The sequence below is a fragment of the Copidosoma floridanum genome, unplaced genomic scaffold, assembly GCF_036245765.1.
Source record: "Copidosoma floridanum isolate Cflo_tuat_1 unplaced genomic scaffold, Cflo_Japanese_pri ptg000020l, whole genome shotgun sequence".
In the NCBI taxonomy this organism is placed as follows: Eukaryota; Metazoa; Arthropoda; class Insecta; order Hymenoptera; family Encyrtidae; genus Copidosoma; species Copidosoma floridanum.
In genome coordinates this window covers 5,435,593-5,453,394 of record NW_028321897.1, presented here as the reverse complement: position 1 = coordinate 5,453,394, position 17,802 = coordinate 5,435,593, and the positions used below count along the sequence as shown (strand labels likewise).

The window sequence follows — 17,802 nt, the reverse complement described above, 5'->3', positions numbered from 1 at the left end:
AAGATATTCGTTACAATTGTTATCTTTTTGTACGCAATGAAAGTGCCAAAATTAAACATTACAAGAAATCGCTCCCTTTTCGTTGTAGCATCATTCACGTAGTTGATTATTTTATTTTGTTCTGGTAAATCGAGATAATACTTCCAGCGAATGAGCTGACAAGCTGTATAGTGAATTGGGTCTGTTGGATTGTTGACTAACACTCGACTTAGTGCCCAAGTCAAAGGAGCCATTAAATTTTCTCTAAAAAAAGAAAATTCAATCAACAGAATTAAGTTGGGATAAATATTGAAAATTCCTCATATCACCTCAAATAAATTGTTTCCTCTGATATAACTTTTTTTTTAGCTTCACCAAGATTTTGCAAAATGACCGATGGTTCTTTGCATGACAAATGCTGAGTAAAATTCGTTTGTACCTGTGACATTTTTTAAAATCTTAAGAACAAGTTTACTTTTCCCCGCTAATTCAAAGATGACTCACAAAATCCTCATTCGTCTCATTGAATTCAAAGAAACCCAATTCATTGAGTACTTCGAGTGCTTCTTCGCTGAATCCATTTGTGGAAACGAACTTTATCGTACTCTCATCGATGCCTAACTTTTCCAAGAAAGAGATAAGTTTATCCGATGGGCATAACAGTGGGCCCTGCCAATTTAGAATTCTATTTGCAGCAACGTCGTTCAATGACAAACGAAAAATATCACAGTTGCTTTGATTCACTAGTCCAGACAAAATCATACTCCAACAATCTTCCTCATTAAATCCAATGTCGCTTAACTTTTCCAACAGTTTCCGGTCAACATTACTAGGTATACCGTCACTTTGATATCTTTATAAATTAAATACATTAGAATGTTGATATGTGGAAAGATAATTGGTAAAATAAAATAAAAAATAATTTTTAAATACTGTAATTCGTCAGGAGTGATGTTAAAAGCACAAAATGGGATTATCTCATCGGGTTGAAGATTCAGAAGTCCACGTTTCATAGCCTTCATGATGTTTTCCTTGGACATGCCTGACAAAATTTTAAATTAGCGCATAAAAAAGATAAAAGTAATATATGCTTTATCAAAAATTTACCATGTCTTAAAAGCTTGGATATGACAGCTTTACTGAAAATCCCACGATTGATGAGAGTATTTAGTTCTTGATAATAACTTTTCTCATCAACACAAGCGTGCTGAATGTCTCTCCATAATTTATTTTTCAATAAAACCAAAGACTGCTCGTGACTTGAATTGCCTGCGTCTTTCAGATCATCATGTATTATAGTGACGGGTACGCACGTAAAGTTTTCTAAAATCTGGGAACTCATTATTTTAAGAGAATCAAAAAAGTATTAGACGTAATTAATTGTCATGAAATTGAACACTATAATTCAATTGTTTAGGCAAAAAATGTAATGATCACAGTTGCGATATCAAGTCATCGCACAGCCGTTTGCCAAAGTTGGGATTAAAAATCATGAATCTAATGATTGATTTCATGCAAAGGCCACTTTATTTACAAATAAATATCTTACATTATTTCTGTACATGAAATTTATTGTTTACCAGTCTTACTCTAATAATATGTTTCATCCAAACATTCTTTATATCACTAGATTAAAGATCGTGATTACTTTTTATACATGTAACAATTTAAAAAGCTCTAGTAACCAAAGTGACGTACATCGCGTTACTTTCATCCTTCACATTTAAAAACATCATTTACAAAAGCTATAAAATTTTTATTTAACAAGTCTTACATGCTCATGTTTTTTGATGCTTACAATAGAAGGTTTCCCTAATGAATAATAAATCTAAAAAGTATTTATAGCAAAAATTATTTAGTTTTTTTTAATATTTCGTTTTTAGTAAAAATGTTAAAATTTAGATTATTTTAAAAAGATCAAGCTTAATAACTTTTAATTACTTAATGATTGGGTAACGTAAAAATACAACAGCGGGCTGTTTATTTATACAAGTTATACAGCAATCTTACAATATTAATAAAAACGCATAACAAATGTTTTCCAGCTTATTCGATTTACAGAGCATCTTCAAACAAAAGCAAAAACTCGTTTTCGCTTGGAGAATAAGTTGTAACGATGTCGATGCCAGCATTCACCTGTTTAAGCGCAGAGCAGACCCAGGCAACGCAAAAAAATCAGTGCACCTGAACAGGTATCAAACAGCAGGTGAAAACAAGAAAAAAGGATAGGAGAAAGCTCCGAAGAAGACGAATAAAAAAAAAGAAAATAAAAAACAAGCTTTGGATGTTTGCAAGAAAAAAACATACAACAGGTTTGCGGGTATCGACCCTGGGGTCATTATTCCTCTGGATGTACATTCTGTCGATTTAAACAAAAGGAAAGAGGCCAAAGAGTCCCTTACGGCAGTAGACCCGAGAGGTACCGATTATGTTGACCTCATTAGATATCAGTGGTTCCGAAGTGCTTCTAGAAGAGTCACCAGTAAATATGGAGAGCAAATTACTACCACCAGCTTATAGATAAGAAGATGAAATTTTTAAAGGACCAATTTCCAAATATCAATTTACTGAAGAACAACAAGGATCATGAAACTATACCAAATATAAACGTTTGTACTTTCATCATTTGGGTTCAATTTATTGAAAAAAGTTTTGGTCACGTCAAAAATTTGATTTAAAAATAAGAACTCGAAGCCTTGTAGACCGTTTGGTCAACAAAATTGTTTTTGGGACTTGCAAAGGGCAAGAGAGAAAGCACATATCCACTTTTCTGACACTTGGAAAGATAAGTGTAACAGGAAAAATCCATGGTGATCGCAAGATTCCCATGTCACTCATCGTCAAGAGATTGAAGGATTTGTCTAAAGATCATCCCGAAAACTTGATTGTAAGTTGTCGATATTTTTATGGAATTTTTATTTTTCTAAATTGTAATTGTCAAGTAATGTCTACTTTTTTTGTTCACAGATATACACCAGCAATGAGTACCTCACCACTCAAAGGTGCGAAGTATGTTCTCAGCAGCTGCACATTGGAAAGAAGCAATGCAGCCGACGGGCAGACTAACTGCCTCACTTACAGGGACAGGAACGCATTTTCCAAATGGAATCGGGATGTGGTAGCGGCCAAAAACACTCTCCAAAATACTATTTTGGCGTGCAGCCTGCCCCAGGGAGCATAAGATATCGCCAGGTCAGAAAATTTCCGGTATCCAGCAGGCCAGTTCATCATCACCGAGGCTGGAGTACGGTTACAAGGACGAGGTTGGTATCATTCCCATCGTCACGAAATTGTCATTCTTTAGGAGCGCAGTACTATAATTACTTGCAACTATCCTTTTTACTTTTCAGTTTCTAAGCGCCACTCAAATCCGTTCTTTACGGACAAAACTACTGCTGCTTTGCCGCGCGAGAGGTCTCCCGGCCAACAAGGAGGCAGGCAAGGTTCCTTTAGAACGAGCTCTAAAAACCGCAATTTTTCGTACCTTACCCGTTAATTAAAATATATAAAATTAAACATATTTATAAATTACAAGATATTAAATTAAAGTGCAGTAACAGCTTGAGTATGTATTTTCTGGCTCGTAATCGTCAGTTAACTGCATTCCTCGTCTTCCCATGCGATGCCTAGCTTCACTGGTGCCATTGCCACTGTTAAAAGGCTTGAAGGCATACGTGTCCCAGAGACCTGGTGTTTGTATGATCTAAGTAAACATAATTATGATTATCATTATGGCTCCTGTTTGATATAAAATATAAAATTTACAGCCACAAACCTTTTGTACAAGTTCTTCGAAACAGCATTTAACACCATCTGCTGTTTTAGCACTGCTCTCAATGTAAAGTGTTTGATGTCTTCTGGCAAACTGCAAGCCTTCTTCGGTACTCACTTGCCTATCAGGCAGATCAATCTTATTGCCCACTACCATTTTGACAATATCTGTTTTATTACAGTATGTATGCAATTCGTTTAGCCATGTTTCCAACCTTGTGAATGTACTTCTATCTGTCACGTCATAGACTAAAATAGCACCTTGACCATCACGATAGTAATTTGGTGTTAAAGTGCGGAATCTTTCTTGCCCAGCGGTATCCTGAGAGCATATTTAATGTAGATTGTTACAAAAAGACATTCATTTTCGTGAATACATCAGGTAAATTTTTAAAGTTACGATGTAAGACGAAAAGAAAAGTGAGCAAAATTATTGCAGAGGCAATAAATGTAAATAAAAAACGAAAGAATTTGAGATTAACAAGTATTTTATAAAACGTTCGGTACATTATGACATGAAATAATAATGGTAATCACTTCATGAGGATTACTCCAACTAAGGATGCACCTAATGCAAAAAGAAGGTTATTTAAAGGAACGCCATGCAGAGAGAGTTTGATGAGTCACAAAAGTAGATTGCGCATAATATAGATATATACAATACCCAAATGGCCAGCTTGACCGTGTTGCCATCGATGGTGAGCTTTTTGGTTTTATAGTCCATTCCCACTGTGTTTTGTATATTGTCGTGAAATTCATCTTCTGTGAATCTCAGCAAAATACTGCAATAAAATGTATGATTTAAGATAAATGTAAAGCGATACAATAACGTCAAGGAACCAAAAAAGAAGAAATAGTTAATCCAAATCCTCTCCCTTTTTGTCAACTCCAAAAAAAAGAGCCCATCTATAAATAATCTCACGCCCAAGCTTGGTAAGGTTATCTGCTAATGTACCTGGATTTTCCAACATTCGTCTCGCCAATCATCAAAATCTTGAGTATCGTCAAAACATCGTCTTGGTCCATCCCAGCCATCGCAGGTAACAGCAGGAGTACAGTAAAACAACGAGAACACTTGTAAAGTATCTTCACTCTCTGTATTGCAGTATAACTGATACACTGAGGCACAACTACTGATGGGAAAAATGTAAAAATAATAAATATGTCAACAGAACGTTTAACTGCGCAACAAATTCAATGAATCTTTGCCACTTGTCGCGTCACTTTAACTCGCAGAAGCGCAGTTCCTTATGCTATACTAAAGTAGTTATTTCATGTTGTTTTTTTTCATCGACGATACTATGGTCACTGCAGACAGCTGATTGTTGTTGATTAATTACTCACCTAAGGCCATTTTACAAGTGCTTAGAGCTTTTCTGGTAGTTTTTTGACGTCAAGAAATACAAAAGCATGATGAAACTGTAGTTGCGTTTTTATAATTTGACGTCAGAGAACAAGACAAAAGCACACGCTGTGGAGCCACGGTGGAGGTACGTTGTAGACTAACCCTATAGTTAGAGTAGAGTGTCCGAAAGTCACTGATTGGCTCCGCCATTTTTGGGGCTAACTAGAAGTACCCCATAGACATATAAAAAATATAGACTGCTTGTCTTATGTACGACGCTGAAGCACGAGTAGAAGGAGATACAGCATCGAACGTAGACATCTGTCTTTCTCGTTCATTGATAAAGGTGCAGATGTGCGAGAGAGACAGACACCCACGTTCGATACAGTGTCTCCTACTTGTGCTTCAGCGCCGTACATAAGGGGTGTTTTCCGCAATCGTCACTATTCGTCACCAGTAATTTAAGGTTGCACTCTACGTTACTGTCAGCCGTCAGGTCAGTAAGTCAACTATATATACCTTGAATTAAACTGGCGCTCTATTCCGTAAAAATAGCAGACGACAGTCAACAGCGATGAAATCTTCACTTTTTTCTCGACTTTCACGTCGTCTGCTGTTTTAACTGCAGAATTATAGCGCCAGTTTAATTCAAGGTAGTTGACTTACCGACCTGACGGTAACGTAGAGCGCAAATTAAAATTACTTGCTAATGACGATTGCGGAAAACACCCCAAGCGGCGTTACCACCACGACCTATGTAAATAACTTAATTTTACAGCCTCTGATTTTATTATCCTGGTAAAGAGAGCACGGTGTAAGATGTACGTGAAGTTATGTGTAGTAATTAAAGTAATTACTACTATATGGTCAATTTTATTTAATCATATGAATATCTATATTTTTGGAGGTCAACTTTTAGATAAAAAATAAATTGTAAACTTGCCGCAAACAGCATAGACCACGTTAACTTTTTATTATCTATTTATAAGATTAGTTGCGGCTGGTTTATAATTGATTGAATGGCTCTAATATAAGAAGTAATAATTATTTGAATCAGCGCCATCTAGCGTTGCGAATTTCTGAACGAAAAAGTGGCCCTAAACTTTTGAACCAGAGCTTTAGCGCGTAGAGCCATTTAGTCAGTTATAAACTAGCCGCAACTCATGATGAAGCTGAAAAATGAAAAAACAACGATATACGTGTTTTTGGCGGCAAGTTAACAATCTATTTTTTACCAAAAATCGACCTCCTATGTGTTTATACTTTTGAAGATAAATTTTTGAGCATAAGATAGATTGTTAACTTGCCGCCAAAAACCCATGTATCGTTATTTTTTTATTTTATAGCTTCGTCATAAGTTGCGGCTGGCTTATAATTGATTAAATGGCTCTAATCCTGATTGCTCTGCTTCAGAATTTTAGGAGCCACTTTTGGCCAAAAAATAAATACCGCTAGATGGCGCTAATCCAAAATAATTATTGCTACTGCTACTTACAGTAAAGTCACTTTATTAGTTATAAACCAGCCGCAACAAATTTTAAAGATAGATAATAAAAAGTTAACATTTTTTGTGCTACTTGCGGCAAGTTTACAATTTATCTTTTACCTTAAAATCGACCTCAAAAACCATCAATATTCTACTTATCTTATATGGCTCATAAAATCGACAATATTTACAAAATTACAATACTCTTGACCTTTTACCATTAACTAATGAAAGAACAGCCCTTCAACTTTAGATTTCCAACAAACAGTTAACTTATATATTATGTACATAGCAAAATTTGTGTTACAGAAATCGTAAAGTTAGTGCCTTTTCGATGATGGTTGGCGTTTTCTTGTTCTCCATTGTCTTTCTGCATTACACAGACGATACAAAATCCAAAACTGAATAAACAGACAATTTATTTTTTGTACATATACCAAAACAAACATTTGACCAACAGAATCACGTTTTATTTTGTCATCACAATTTTTTTCACATGGTTTTAAGCACATGCGAATTTTAAGACGCCGTGTGAATTAGCACACCTTTTGGTGCTAACTGATTCATTACAGATGACAATCCATCATTCGTTTGGATCATTCAATAATCCCTCAGATGGGTACCTACATACCTATCATTACCAGTTACCACCACGACCTACGTAACTTTTACAGCCTCTGATTTTATCATTCTGGTAAAGAGAGCACGGTGTAAGATGTACGTGAAGTTATGTGTAGTAATTAAAGTAATTACTACTAAGTAATGCCATATGGTCGATTTTATTAAACCATATCATGTAAGCACAAATTAATCAGTCCAAAAGAGACAACCGAAGAAAAAAGGCCCGAAAAAGAAGCACAGTCACACGAAAAGTCTCATAAGAATGGAGCATTGGATCTCACTTGATCAGAGAAGATTGGGTTCTTTGTTTACTTATAACACTTCAAACTTACATCTCTGTAATAAATGTATTTTTCAATTAGTGAGATCCGATGCTCCATTCCTAGGAGACTCTTCGTGTGACTGCTTCTTTTTAAGACCTTTTTTCTTCGGTTGTCTCTTTTCGACTGATTAATTTACGTGTATATTTGATCGTGATTTACGATTTCTGTAACACAAATTTTGCTATGTACATAATATATAAGTTAACTGTTTATTGGAAATCTAAAGTTGAAGGGCTGTTCATCCATTAGTTAATGGTAAAAGGTCAAGAGTATTGTAATTTTGTAAATATTGTCGATTTTATGAGCCATATAAGATAAGTAGAACATTGATGGTTTTTGAGGTCGATTTTAAGGTAAAAGATAAATTGTAAACTTGCCGCAATCAGCACAAAAAATGTTAACTTTTTATTATCTATCTTTAAAATTTGTTGCGGCTGGTTTATAACTAATAAAGTGACTTTACTGTAAGTAGCAATAATTATTTTGGATCAGCGCCATCTAGCGGTATTTATTTTTTGGCCAAAAGTGGCTCCTAAAATTCTGAAGCAGAGCAATCAGGATTAGAGCCATTTAATTAATTATAAACCAGCCGCAACTTATGACGAAGCTATAAAATAAAAAAATAACGATACATGGGTTTTTGGCGGCAAGCTTACAATCTATCTTATGCTAAAAAATTTATCTTCAAAAGTATAAACACATAGAAGGTCGATTTTTGGTAAAAAATAGATTGTTAACTTGCCGCCAAAAACACATGTATCGTTGTTTTTTTATTTTTTAGCTTCATTATGAGTTGCGGCTAGTTTATAACTGACTAAATGGCTCTACGCGCTAAAGCTCTAGTTCAAAAGTTTAGGGCCACTTTTTCGTTCAGAAATTCGCAACGCTAGATGGCGCTGATTCAAATAATTATTACTTCTTATATTAGAGCCATTTAATCAATTATAAACCAGCCGCAACTAATCTTATAAATAGATAATAAAAAGTTAACGTGGTCTATGCTGTTTGCGGCAAGTTTACAATGTATTTTTTATCTAAACGTCGACCTCCAAAAATATAGATATTCATATGATTAAATAAAATTGACCATATAGTAGTAATTACTTTAATTACTACACATAACTTCACGTACATCTTACACCGTGCTCTCTTTACCAGGATAATAAAATCAGAGGCTGTAAAATTAAGTTATTTACATAGGTCGTGGTGGTAACGCCGCTTGGGGTGTTTTCCGCAATCGTCATTAGCAAGTAATTTTAATTTGCGCTCTACGTTACCGTCAGGTCGGTAAGTCAACTACCTTGAATTAAACTGGCGCTATATTCCGTAATCTGGCCAGTTAAAACAGCAGACGACGTAAAAGTCGAGAAAAAAGTGCATAGTTGATTTACTGACCCGATGGTAACGTAGAGCGCAACCTACTATTGGGATTATGCCTCTACCACGTGACCTCAGTATATATATGACTAATATAGAGGCGAAATAACACACGTCTTATGGGAGGAATCTTGTTTTTATTTTTTTTCGCACTTAAAAAGATATTGAGCTTAAAAAGGTTGTTAATTCCATGTTACTGACATAATGAGAGTTACGTAGTTATTTTTTTCCTTTGGTGAATTCCTTCATGAAGGTTGAAAAAGCGTTTAGAACGGATACAGAGTGCCGTTAACCCTACTTTGAGCTGTTTGTTTACCTCTGAGCATCAGCAGCAGTGGCGCAGCAGCAGCAACAGCTGAAACAAACAGCTCAAAGTAGGGTTAAACGGCACTCCGTATACGTTCTAAACGCTTTTTCAATTTTCATGAACGAATTCACCAAAGGAAAAAAATAACTACGTAACTCTCATTATGTCAGTAACATGGAATTAACAATCTTTTTAAGCTCAATATCTTTTTAAGTGCGAAAAAAAATAAAAACAAGATTCCTCCCATAAGACCTGTGTTATTTCACCTCTATATTAGTCATATATATACTGAGGTCACGTGGTAGAGGCATAATGCCAATTACTTGCTGGTGACGATTGCGGAAAATACCCCAGTGACGATTGCGGAAAACACTCTAAGTCTTCATTTCTTACATGTCTATGGAGTACCCAGTGGTTTTAGGGATACTTTTTAGTTTAAACTTAGCTGCGTTAGATGGCGTTGATATAAAAGTATGATAGACTCAGAAATCTAAACCAGCCGCAACTCCTACCAACAATGACGAATTTAATTTTTGTTTGTGGGGATCCTAAATAATTTTTTTTATATTTTATTATGGGGAAGAGTTATGTGGTAATAAAAGTAGTGCCATGTGATTGATTTTATAAACCAGCCGCAACTTCCATATTAGAGTGGACAACCAAAATTGTTTGATTAAATGTCGTGTTTGGTAAGATAATAAATTATCTTTTACATGAAAATCGACCATAGATATATTTTTTTAAAGGTCGAATGTGCGGTAAGATAAAAAATTATCTGAAATCGACCATAGATCCATTTTTTTGAAGGTCGAATTTTTGTAAAAGATAATTTTTTATCTTACCACACATGACGTTTTAATATCTTACTTTTTGTTGTCCATTCTATTATTGAAGTACCACATTGTACCAAAAAATTTCAAACGATTATAACAAAAAAAAATTTGTTTGATTTAAAATATTTAAGAGAAACAAATTTTATTTATTTACATTATGAGAATAGGATAAAGCAGCAATCTAATAAAATTAATTACAAAAAAGCTTCTTTAAGATTTAGTCTTCCGATTATTAATTAAAATGAATTTAAATAAATATGTTAATCATTGATTTTTTATTATTATTTTAAATTAAAATTTTACAAATGAAGTATTTGTTTCTATTTTTAAATGATAAACTCTAATCTGTTTTGCTAAGAGCTAAATCAATTATTGGCTCGATAATATTCTTGAAATAAAATGCCCAGATACAATATAATAAGTTGTACAAGAATTTTTTAGTATTTTTATTTACGTTAAGTTATCTTGTTCATTTAATAAGACACAAAACTAATAATTTACTATTAATAAGCTACTGTAAGAATAGTAAAATTAACGTTTCAGATCCTAGAAAATTAAAATCTATAGTATGCGTGATGTGAAGACACAACTGAACTAATTTAGAATTTTGTTACTACGTTTATAACGAAATTACGTACAGAATAAAAATTGAGAGTAAAAAAATAAAAAATTAAATTACTATTAATCTCTAAAAAGTAGAATAATTTAAAAAACTCAATTTAAATGACTCACGCACACGCGCACAATAATGATATTTTTTTATAAAAAACTACAAAAGAGAATTCTGAAGTATTTTTAAGAAAACGTTTTACCGCCACAATGCTTTCTCTACGATACTACATTTTACAGACGAATAACTTCGATCAAATTAACATTTTTTTTATTCATTTTCTTGCACACGTTATTCTACAGTTTTTTCAAAAATCGTAGCTTCGGTGACGAATAAGGTTGTATGATAGAAATATTTAACGTGTGTTAGCGTACAGTCTAAAAACATCCGATTCTTTCAAACGAGCAAACACGAGGACGACGTGAGTAAATTTTGGTATAAATATTGAAAGTCATTAAGTCAGAATACAGACAAAATATTGGCGGCTTGTCTACTATTATTGAACGTGAGAGGCGCGTTTAGCAAATATTGCACTGCCACTTGGTGTTTTATCTACTAAATTACTGTTCTTTTTGTAGTTTTTGTTTTGAGAACAGTAGTGTTTTCACCGATATATCTTATGATTTGAATTTTTCATTGTCCTGCTAAATTAGAAAAGTATCATAATAAGTGGATATCTTCCTTTATTTATTACATAAAATTTAAAAATACCTCGGTTATTTATTTAATACAATAATTTCATCTATGACATTTTTCATTACGCTGCGTATAGTCGCATACGACTTATCAGCATCACCAGTAGTTAACTGATAAAAATAATTTCATATCGATTTATGCATTTTTTATCGAGATACAAAAACCTGACTTCAAAAAACTATTAATTTTGAAATGCAAAAGATTTGAAATTAAAATATTTTAATTTGTATCCCAAAATTGTAAATGCAAATTTCAGAAAATTCAATTAATCGTCAAAATTATGGAGAATTCCTCCTACCAAGTCAACTGTTTTTTTCACCCAAGAGTAATTCTAATCAAATATCCTATTACAGCTAATTGTTTTTCTGACTAGTCTATCATCTCGCGTATTTCAGTTGTCCAAACAGTACAGTAGAAATAGTACATCTCGATTTAAACACTAAAATGTGCTTATAGTTATAATTACATGTATTATATAATCAAGTAATCAACACTTATTGCTTTATAAAGTTGATGTTATCGTCGATGTCGTACAGTCAGAGAATTTCACCGAAAGCCTCCAAAATGATGCCAACTAATCTACCCACTCTTTTGGCAGCTTTTCTTGTAATACTTGTGAGCAAAGGTACGTTGTAAATTTCTATTATTAGTCTAACTGGAAAATCATGAATATAAAAGCATGATTTGTGTAAAAAAAATCGTCACTGTACAACTTTTTTTTTTAAGTGGACTCATATGTATACTTCAAATCATTAATGTAGATTTTATGATGAAACTCTCGTAAATTTTTTAATAAAAATAGTGCTTAAAATATTTTTTTTTGTATTTGTTACTTGTGCTGTGACAACATCCAAAGTAATAAATCGTCATTTAGAGTACTGTCAAACATATTTATATTTTCTTCTTTTATAATTACAAGATAATACCTACAGCGTGAAAGTATATTAGTTAAAAATATGGAAAAGAACTTTTGAATAAAATTTTAGAGCTAACTACTGCTGTTAACGTTGACACGTGAAACTAATGTGTATACGTCATATTCTCTGTGAGTAGACTGGAGTAGACTGATTTACTTACTATATTTTTGTTAAAAATAGTGTTTTTCGTAGACTAGTTACGTAAAGCTCTATATACTTTCTTCCTTAGGTACGGTAAATGTCCCTATTATGACCATAAATTTCATCACACTTACTTCTTTAATTTTTTTTTCTTAACTGTGAGCTTTCATAGTAAGTAGAAATTTTGGTATTAGCTGCTGCGCTATAAATTTAATGATATTAAAATTTTTATACGTTGTTTATGTAATAATAAACAATGTGTATCATTTTTGGCGGGGCCTTCGTTCTTGATTTCAAGTTATGAAATTCAGAAGTTGGAATGAGTTGGAAGTTAGCATAGGCACATATATGATATTTTTTTTGGTTCGGGTATAATTATGGAAAATTATCATTTCCACGACTTATATAATATATGATTGGCAGTGTCTTATGCTACTTTTAGTTGTTCTGTTACATTTTCGCTCTGTTTTAAAGTGATTAATTAGTTATCAAATTTCGTTCCCGGAACGTTCCGAACTTCAGTGTCATTAATTATAATATTTCAGTTACTAGTTTGGAAACCGAAAATATCATTGGAGGTCATCAATCGAAAGACAAAGAATTCAAATATCAAGTTTCCATCCAAGCAGAAAGTGAACACCAATGTGGTGGTGCACTCATTGCACCTGACGTAGTTTTGACTGCAGCACATTGCTTTTATGATAAAACAAGTGATACCTTCAACAACAAACCATACTTTGTTGTCGCGGGGACGACAAACGTAAGCGATAAGACTTATAGTAAACGCGTGAAGACAGTTTATGTTCATTCAAAATATAGAAATGAAAATGAATTGCGACATTTGTATGATATCGCCATTGCAAGAGTAAGTTAACAAATAAATACAATCCAAGTATATTATACGTGTATTAAAAAAAAAAAAACTATTAGTGACTTTGTTGGTTTTTTTCAAAGCTCGATGAAGCATTTGACGTTGGCAAGGATCAATCGATTGATTTGGTATCGCTACCAGCCAAACACGAAAACTTTGTGGGCAAAATTGCTAACGTATCAGGTTTCGGTTGGAACAATGTTGAGTTGATTGACAACCAGCCGGTGGGTTCCTCATCAGGACAATTAAGACACGAATCGGTAAACATTGTGGCGTTGGAAAAATGTGGTGCAGAAAAGTATCCAATTTTACTGTGTGGTCAAATGAAACAAACTCTCGGGCCATATCAAGGCATTTGCTATGTACGTAATAAGAAAATATATATTAAAAAAAAAATAATAGCTTTGCCCCCTGTGTCCTCCGCGCGTTAACTCCCAACTTTTCACCATACATATTTTTAACAATTATTTAATCCAAATAGAGTAATTAAATTTTAGTTTATTAATCTGGTTAAACAGATAATTTCAAATATCATTAAACATGTGAAATACAATTTTTTTCTTTTTTTTAAATAAAACTTTTAAATTTACCCTCTTAAAGTAGCCTAAGTCAATCACGTTAGGAATAAAAAGGCTCCAGTCACGTGACATTCTTGTTTTTAAGGAAGAGAATAGTAAAATTTTAAAAAAATACAGGCTTCACTTTTAATAACCTAGTATTTTTAAAAAACAAACTCCATTGCATCAAGAGACGAAATGAGTTTTACGTATAAATAATAAGTCAATTTGAAACCTTTTAGTATCTTAAGGAAACTTTTATTTTCTGACAAATTTGCACCTAAACATTGCTTTTAAATAATTTTCTTTAACCAGAAAATAATTGTAATTTGTATTTTTTCAGTCTGACAGTGGTAGTCCTCTTGTTTTCGAGAACAAAGTCATTGGTATTGTGAGTACGGGACCAAATGCTATTTGTGATGAATCACAAAGTCCAGCAGAATACACCAAAGTTTCGGAGTTTTTGGACTTAATTAACAGTGTTATTGATAATAAACCACTGGGTGACATAGTATTAACTAAATATTACTAATCTGGCTGCAGTTATATCAACGGCTTAAAAAATTCAAAAATTGCACCCGTTATATCATAAATTAGCAGAAAAGATTAATAAACCGAAAAATAGTTAATAAGACCAAAATTAACTGTAATGGTTAGAATGACGTGTACGAAGAGTGTGTGACTTAAAATGAAGGATATGAAGTTGTGAACTGAGATGCAATAAATATTTGGATTTCAGAAAAAACTAAAATGTTTTTAATTTTTTTTCCTTTACACGGTAGTTCTCACGAGAATAATATCTTAAAAAAAAAAACAAAAAAAAAAAAAAAAAAAAAAAAAAAAAAAAAAAAAAAAAAAAAGAATTATGAACAATAAAGAGTAACAAAGTAAGTCTCATAGTAGAAGTTTTTAACAAAGTAAAAAAATGTGTTTAGATAAGTTTTATCTATTCTATTTTATCATGTTAGTTTAACAATTTTAGAATGTGACACATTACAATACACTGTATTCTACTTAAATAAAAGAATCTGTAAGGTACTTTGATAACCATATATTTAAGTTGTTGAAGATTTGTAAATTTATTTGTATCCTCTTGTGAAATGCAAAAGAAATCAACACATCATTTTTGACGTTTTTGTTAACGGCATTTTAAAATTATAGATTGATTGCCGGTGCCATTTATTAATTAACATTATTTATATGATTCGATATGCTTTCGGTGTTAGTGCTATTATGCAAATTTTTTCCAAATTCAGGATATTGTCGAAATTTAATGGTGTTTGTGTTAATTAAAATAATTTTTAAGCCTTTTATTATGGTTTACTGTGAACTTGTATTAATGGACAATAAATAATTACTTTAAAAAATATTGATGCTCTGTAAAATTGTTCAAGTTATAAACGACTGGAGTGTACTAAGTCCTCTATTTGCTTGCTATCAGTTCAATTAACGTCATAAACATTTTCATTATTTTTACGAAATAATTTATGACGGATAGCTATATGATTCGCAAGGCAATTGCTATAAAAAAACATTTTAATTCATTAAAAAAAATTTTTTTTGGTAAAATAAATGTTTTTAATATTTTTAGGCTTGTTTGGAATAAAAACTGTCTTTTGGAATTGCCTTATACACACCACAGTTTTTAAATGAATAGTTTAAAAAATTTTAAGGATCAATATCAAGCGTTTAATGTCAATAACAATTTCGTAAAATTAATAAAAATACTCTAGAAAAAGTTGGCTTATTCAAACCCAAGGTGTACATCGTATTTGTACACGCATGCAGACAATAGGTAGCGTAGCTAGAAGCTCACTATTAAAAACTTATAATGAAAAAAAAATTTTTCACCATTCTAAACATTTTTTACTAAAAATATCGCAAAAAATATAAATAAATTTTTATTTGACCGAAATTGTGTAAATACCTTTCTAAGCTTAGAAAATTTATTAATAACCGTTGATGTGCAAATTTTACAACAATCTATTATGAAAATATCGTATAATAGCTAATAGCTTTTCTGTGTGGAAGCTACTTTCGTATGCATCCAACTAGCTTAAACAGTAGCAGCAATACTACTTATCATTTTAATCACCAGAACGTGTTTTAAAGCTGTGATGATATAATTTTTCAATGCCAATCAACACGTTACACCAAAAGTTACGGTGCTTAACCTTTACATAGTAGCGTTATTATTATTATTATTATTATTATTATTATTATTATTATTATTACTTATATTTTACATTCGACTTTTCGTCTAAACGAAGGATAGTACCACGAAATTTTTATTTTAATTACATTCTGTAACAAGCGTATCCATTTACACAAAATCTTACGTCTTGCATGTAAGGCATGCCCAACCTATGGATTGTCAGAGCAAAAGTGGAATTTAAATTATAAGATTTTATTTTAAGATCATAACTTAATATTACTTTTTAACAAGTTTTCATATCAATATATCGTCAGTAAATCACAATTAGTAATATAATGTACCTACTAGATAATGATTTTTTTTGCTATTTTATACCGATTTGTGTAAGTACGTCAGTAAGATTTATGCGTTTTGTGTTCAACACGCTGTCCACAAACGATGTGTAAGAAAGTTATATAAAAATGACAATGTATTGACTATAGTTACGCAAAATTAATACGCTAATAACTTTTTGTTTTTTAAATCATTACTTGGAAAAAAAAAATGGATTGAAGCTATCCGTAACGTGCTTTACTTATCTTTGTAACATGATGTGAAAAAGTATATTCGTCAACGTATTCATGTGAGTGCTCTATTAGGTTGTCAATTATTGTGTTGCTTCAGTCGAGCTTTATAAAACTTTTGCACCCTAATAAGTACACACTTTGATCACTGAATATTCTTTTCAAGATTTACCAGATCTCAGACGTACTAAATGATAGTATCACGACAGCAAAATAATTTCGATCACACATTTTGACCCATGAACCAACTCGACCATACATCCTAATGACCCCACAGCCAACTCTCCATCGGCCTAAGTTAGTCTGATAGTCTCCTTATATTACAGATGAATAGCTTCGATTTAAAAAAAAAAAAAATACTTTACTGCAGATGTAAAGCTTCCTTCATGAGAGTTAAAAATGTGTAAAATCAATGGTCAATTTATGCGTTTCAAATAACTTAATTTATCGTCAAAATTATGGAGGATTTTTCCCACCAAGCAAATACGAGTACGATGTGAAAAGGAGTTCAGCCTCAGTATCACAAATTGCGACAGTCGGAATATCCCGAGCTCAAGTTGGAGGACAGCACCGACGGGGTTTCCCACTTTTTTTTACATGTAAGAGTGCTTCTAATCAAATATCGAGCTGTAGATAATAGTATTTTTGACTATGTTACTGCCTCACATATTCAAGTTGTTTAAACATTATTAGCAGCAGTACTTAACACTTTAATCACTAAAGTGTAATTATAGCTCTAATAACATAATTTTTTAATGCTAATCGAAACGTACCAGGCAAATTTACGTCAGAGATACAACCACTATTTTTTGCTTATAAATCTTATTTTTTCGTCACCATCATTCAGTCAAAGAATCTCTCTGAGAGTATCGAAAAATGATGGGTAATAATGTATTTAGTGTTTCAGCAGCATATCTTTTGATACTCATTAGTAATGGTACGTTTTAAATCCCAATTATTAGCTTGCAAATCTATCTTTCATTTCCAAACATAGATAGTATCATGTGATTAGCAAATTATTTTTTTTTTAGATGCATATACTCCTCGTTGTAGTGTAGATTTGATTCTTAAATTCTTTTTAATGAAACTGATGTTAAAAACAGTCTGAGGCACATTGACATTATTCTGTCATGTGTATAGTCGTAAGAACATTTTTTGATTTACGTGTTTTTCGCTCAATTTTTAAGTGTTTTGGAAAATTGTCATGTTTTTAGACCTCTGTACTTATTTGATCGATTTCAACACGTGTT

The 17,802-nt window shown here is 32.3% G+C and overlaps 1 protein-coding gene across 1 annotated transcript; it reads right to left on the bottom strand.

The window, feature by feature from the left end:
* Nucleotides 1–1,487: 1,487 nt before the first annotated feature.
* On the bottom strand, nt 1,488–5,269 carry LOC106646991 (ras-related protein Rab-18-B). Its single transcript, XM_014363222.2, has 4 exons — nt 4,706–5,269; nt 4,415–4,532; nt 3,755–4,072; nt 1,488–3,682 (listed from the first exon to the last, which is right to left on the bottom strand). Exons 1-4 carry the CDS (start codon nt 4,783–4,785, stop codon nt 3,518–3,520), a joined length of 681 nt encoding a protein of 226 aa, XP_014218708.2. The 5' UTR covers nt 4,786–5,269; the 3' UTR covers nt 1,488–3,517.
* Between the last annotated feature and the right edge of the window lie 12,533 nt (nt 5,270–17,802).

What these genes read in the sequence shown, in the direction of transcription:
- LOC106646991 (XM_014363222.2), bottom strand. Translation starts at nt 4,785, where the DNA reads ATGGCTGGGATGGACCAAGACGATGTTTTGACGATACTCAAGATTTTG. An exon ending in ACGAATGTTGGAAAATCCAG is followed by an intron (nt 4,533 to 4,705) that starts GTACATTAGCAG and finishes ATTTTATTGCAG; the next exon opens with TATTTTGCTGAGATTCACAG. An exon ending in CGGTCAAGCTGGCCATTTGG is followed by an intron (nt 4,073 to 4,414) that starts GTATTGTATATA and finishes ATATGCTCTCAG; the next exon opens with GATACCGCTGGGCAAGAAAG.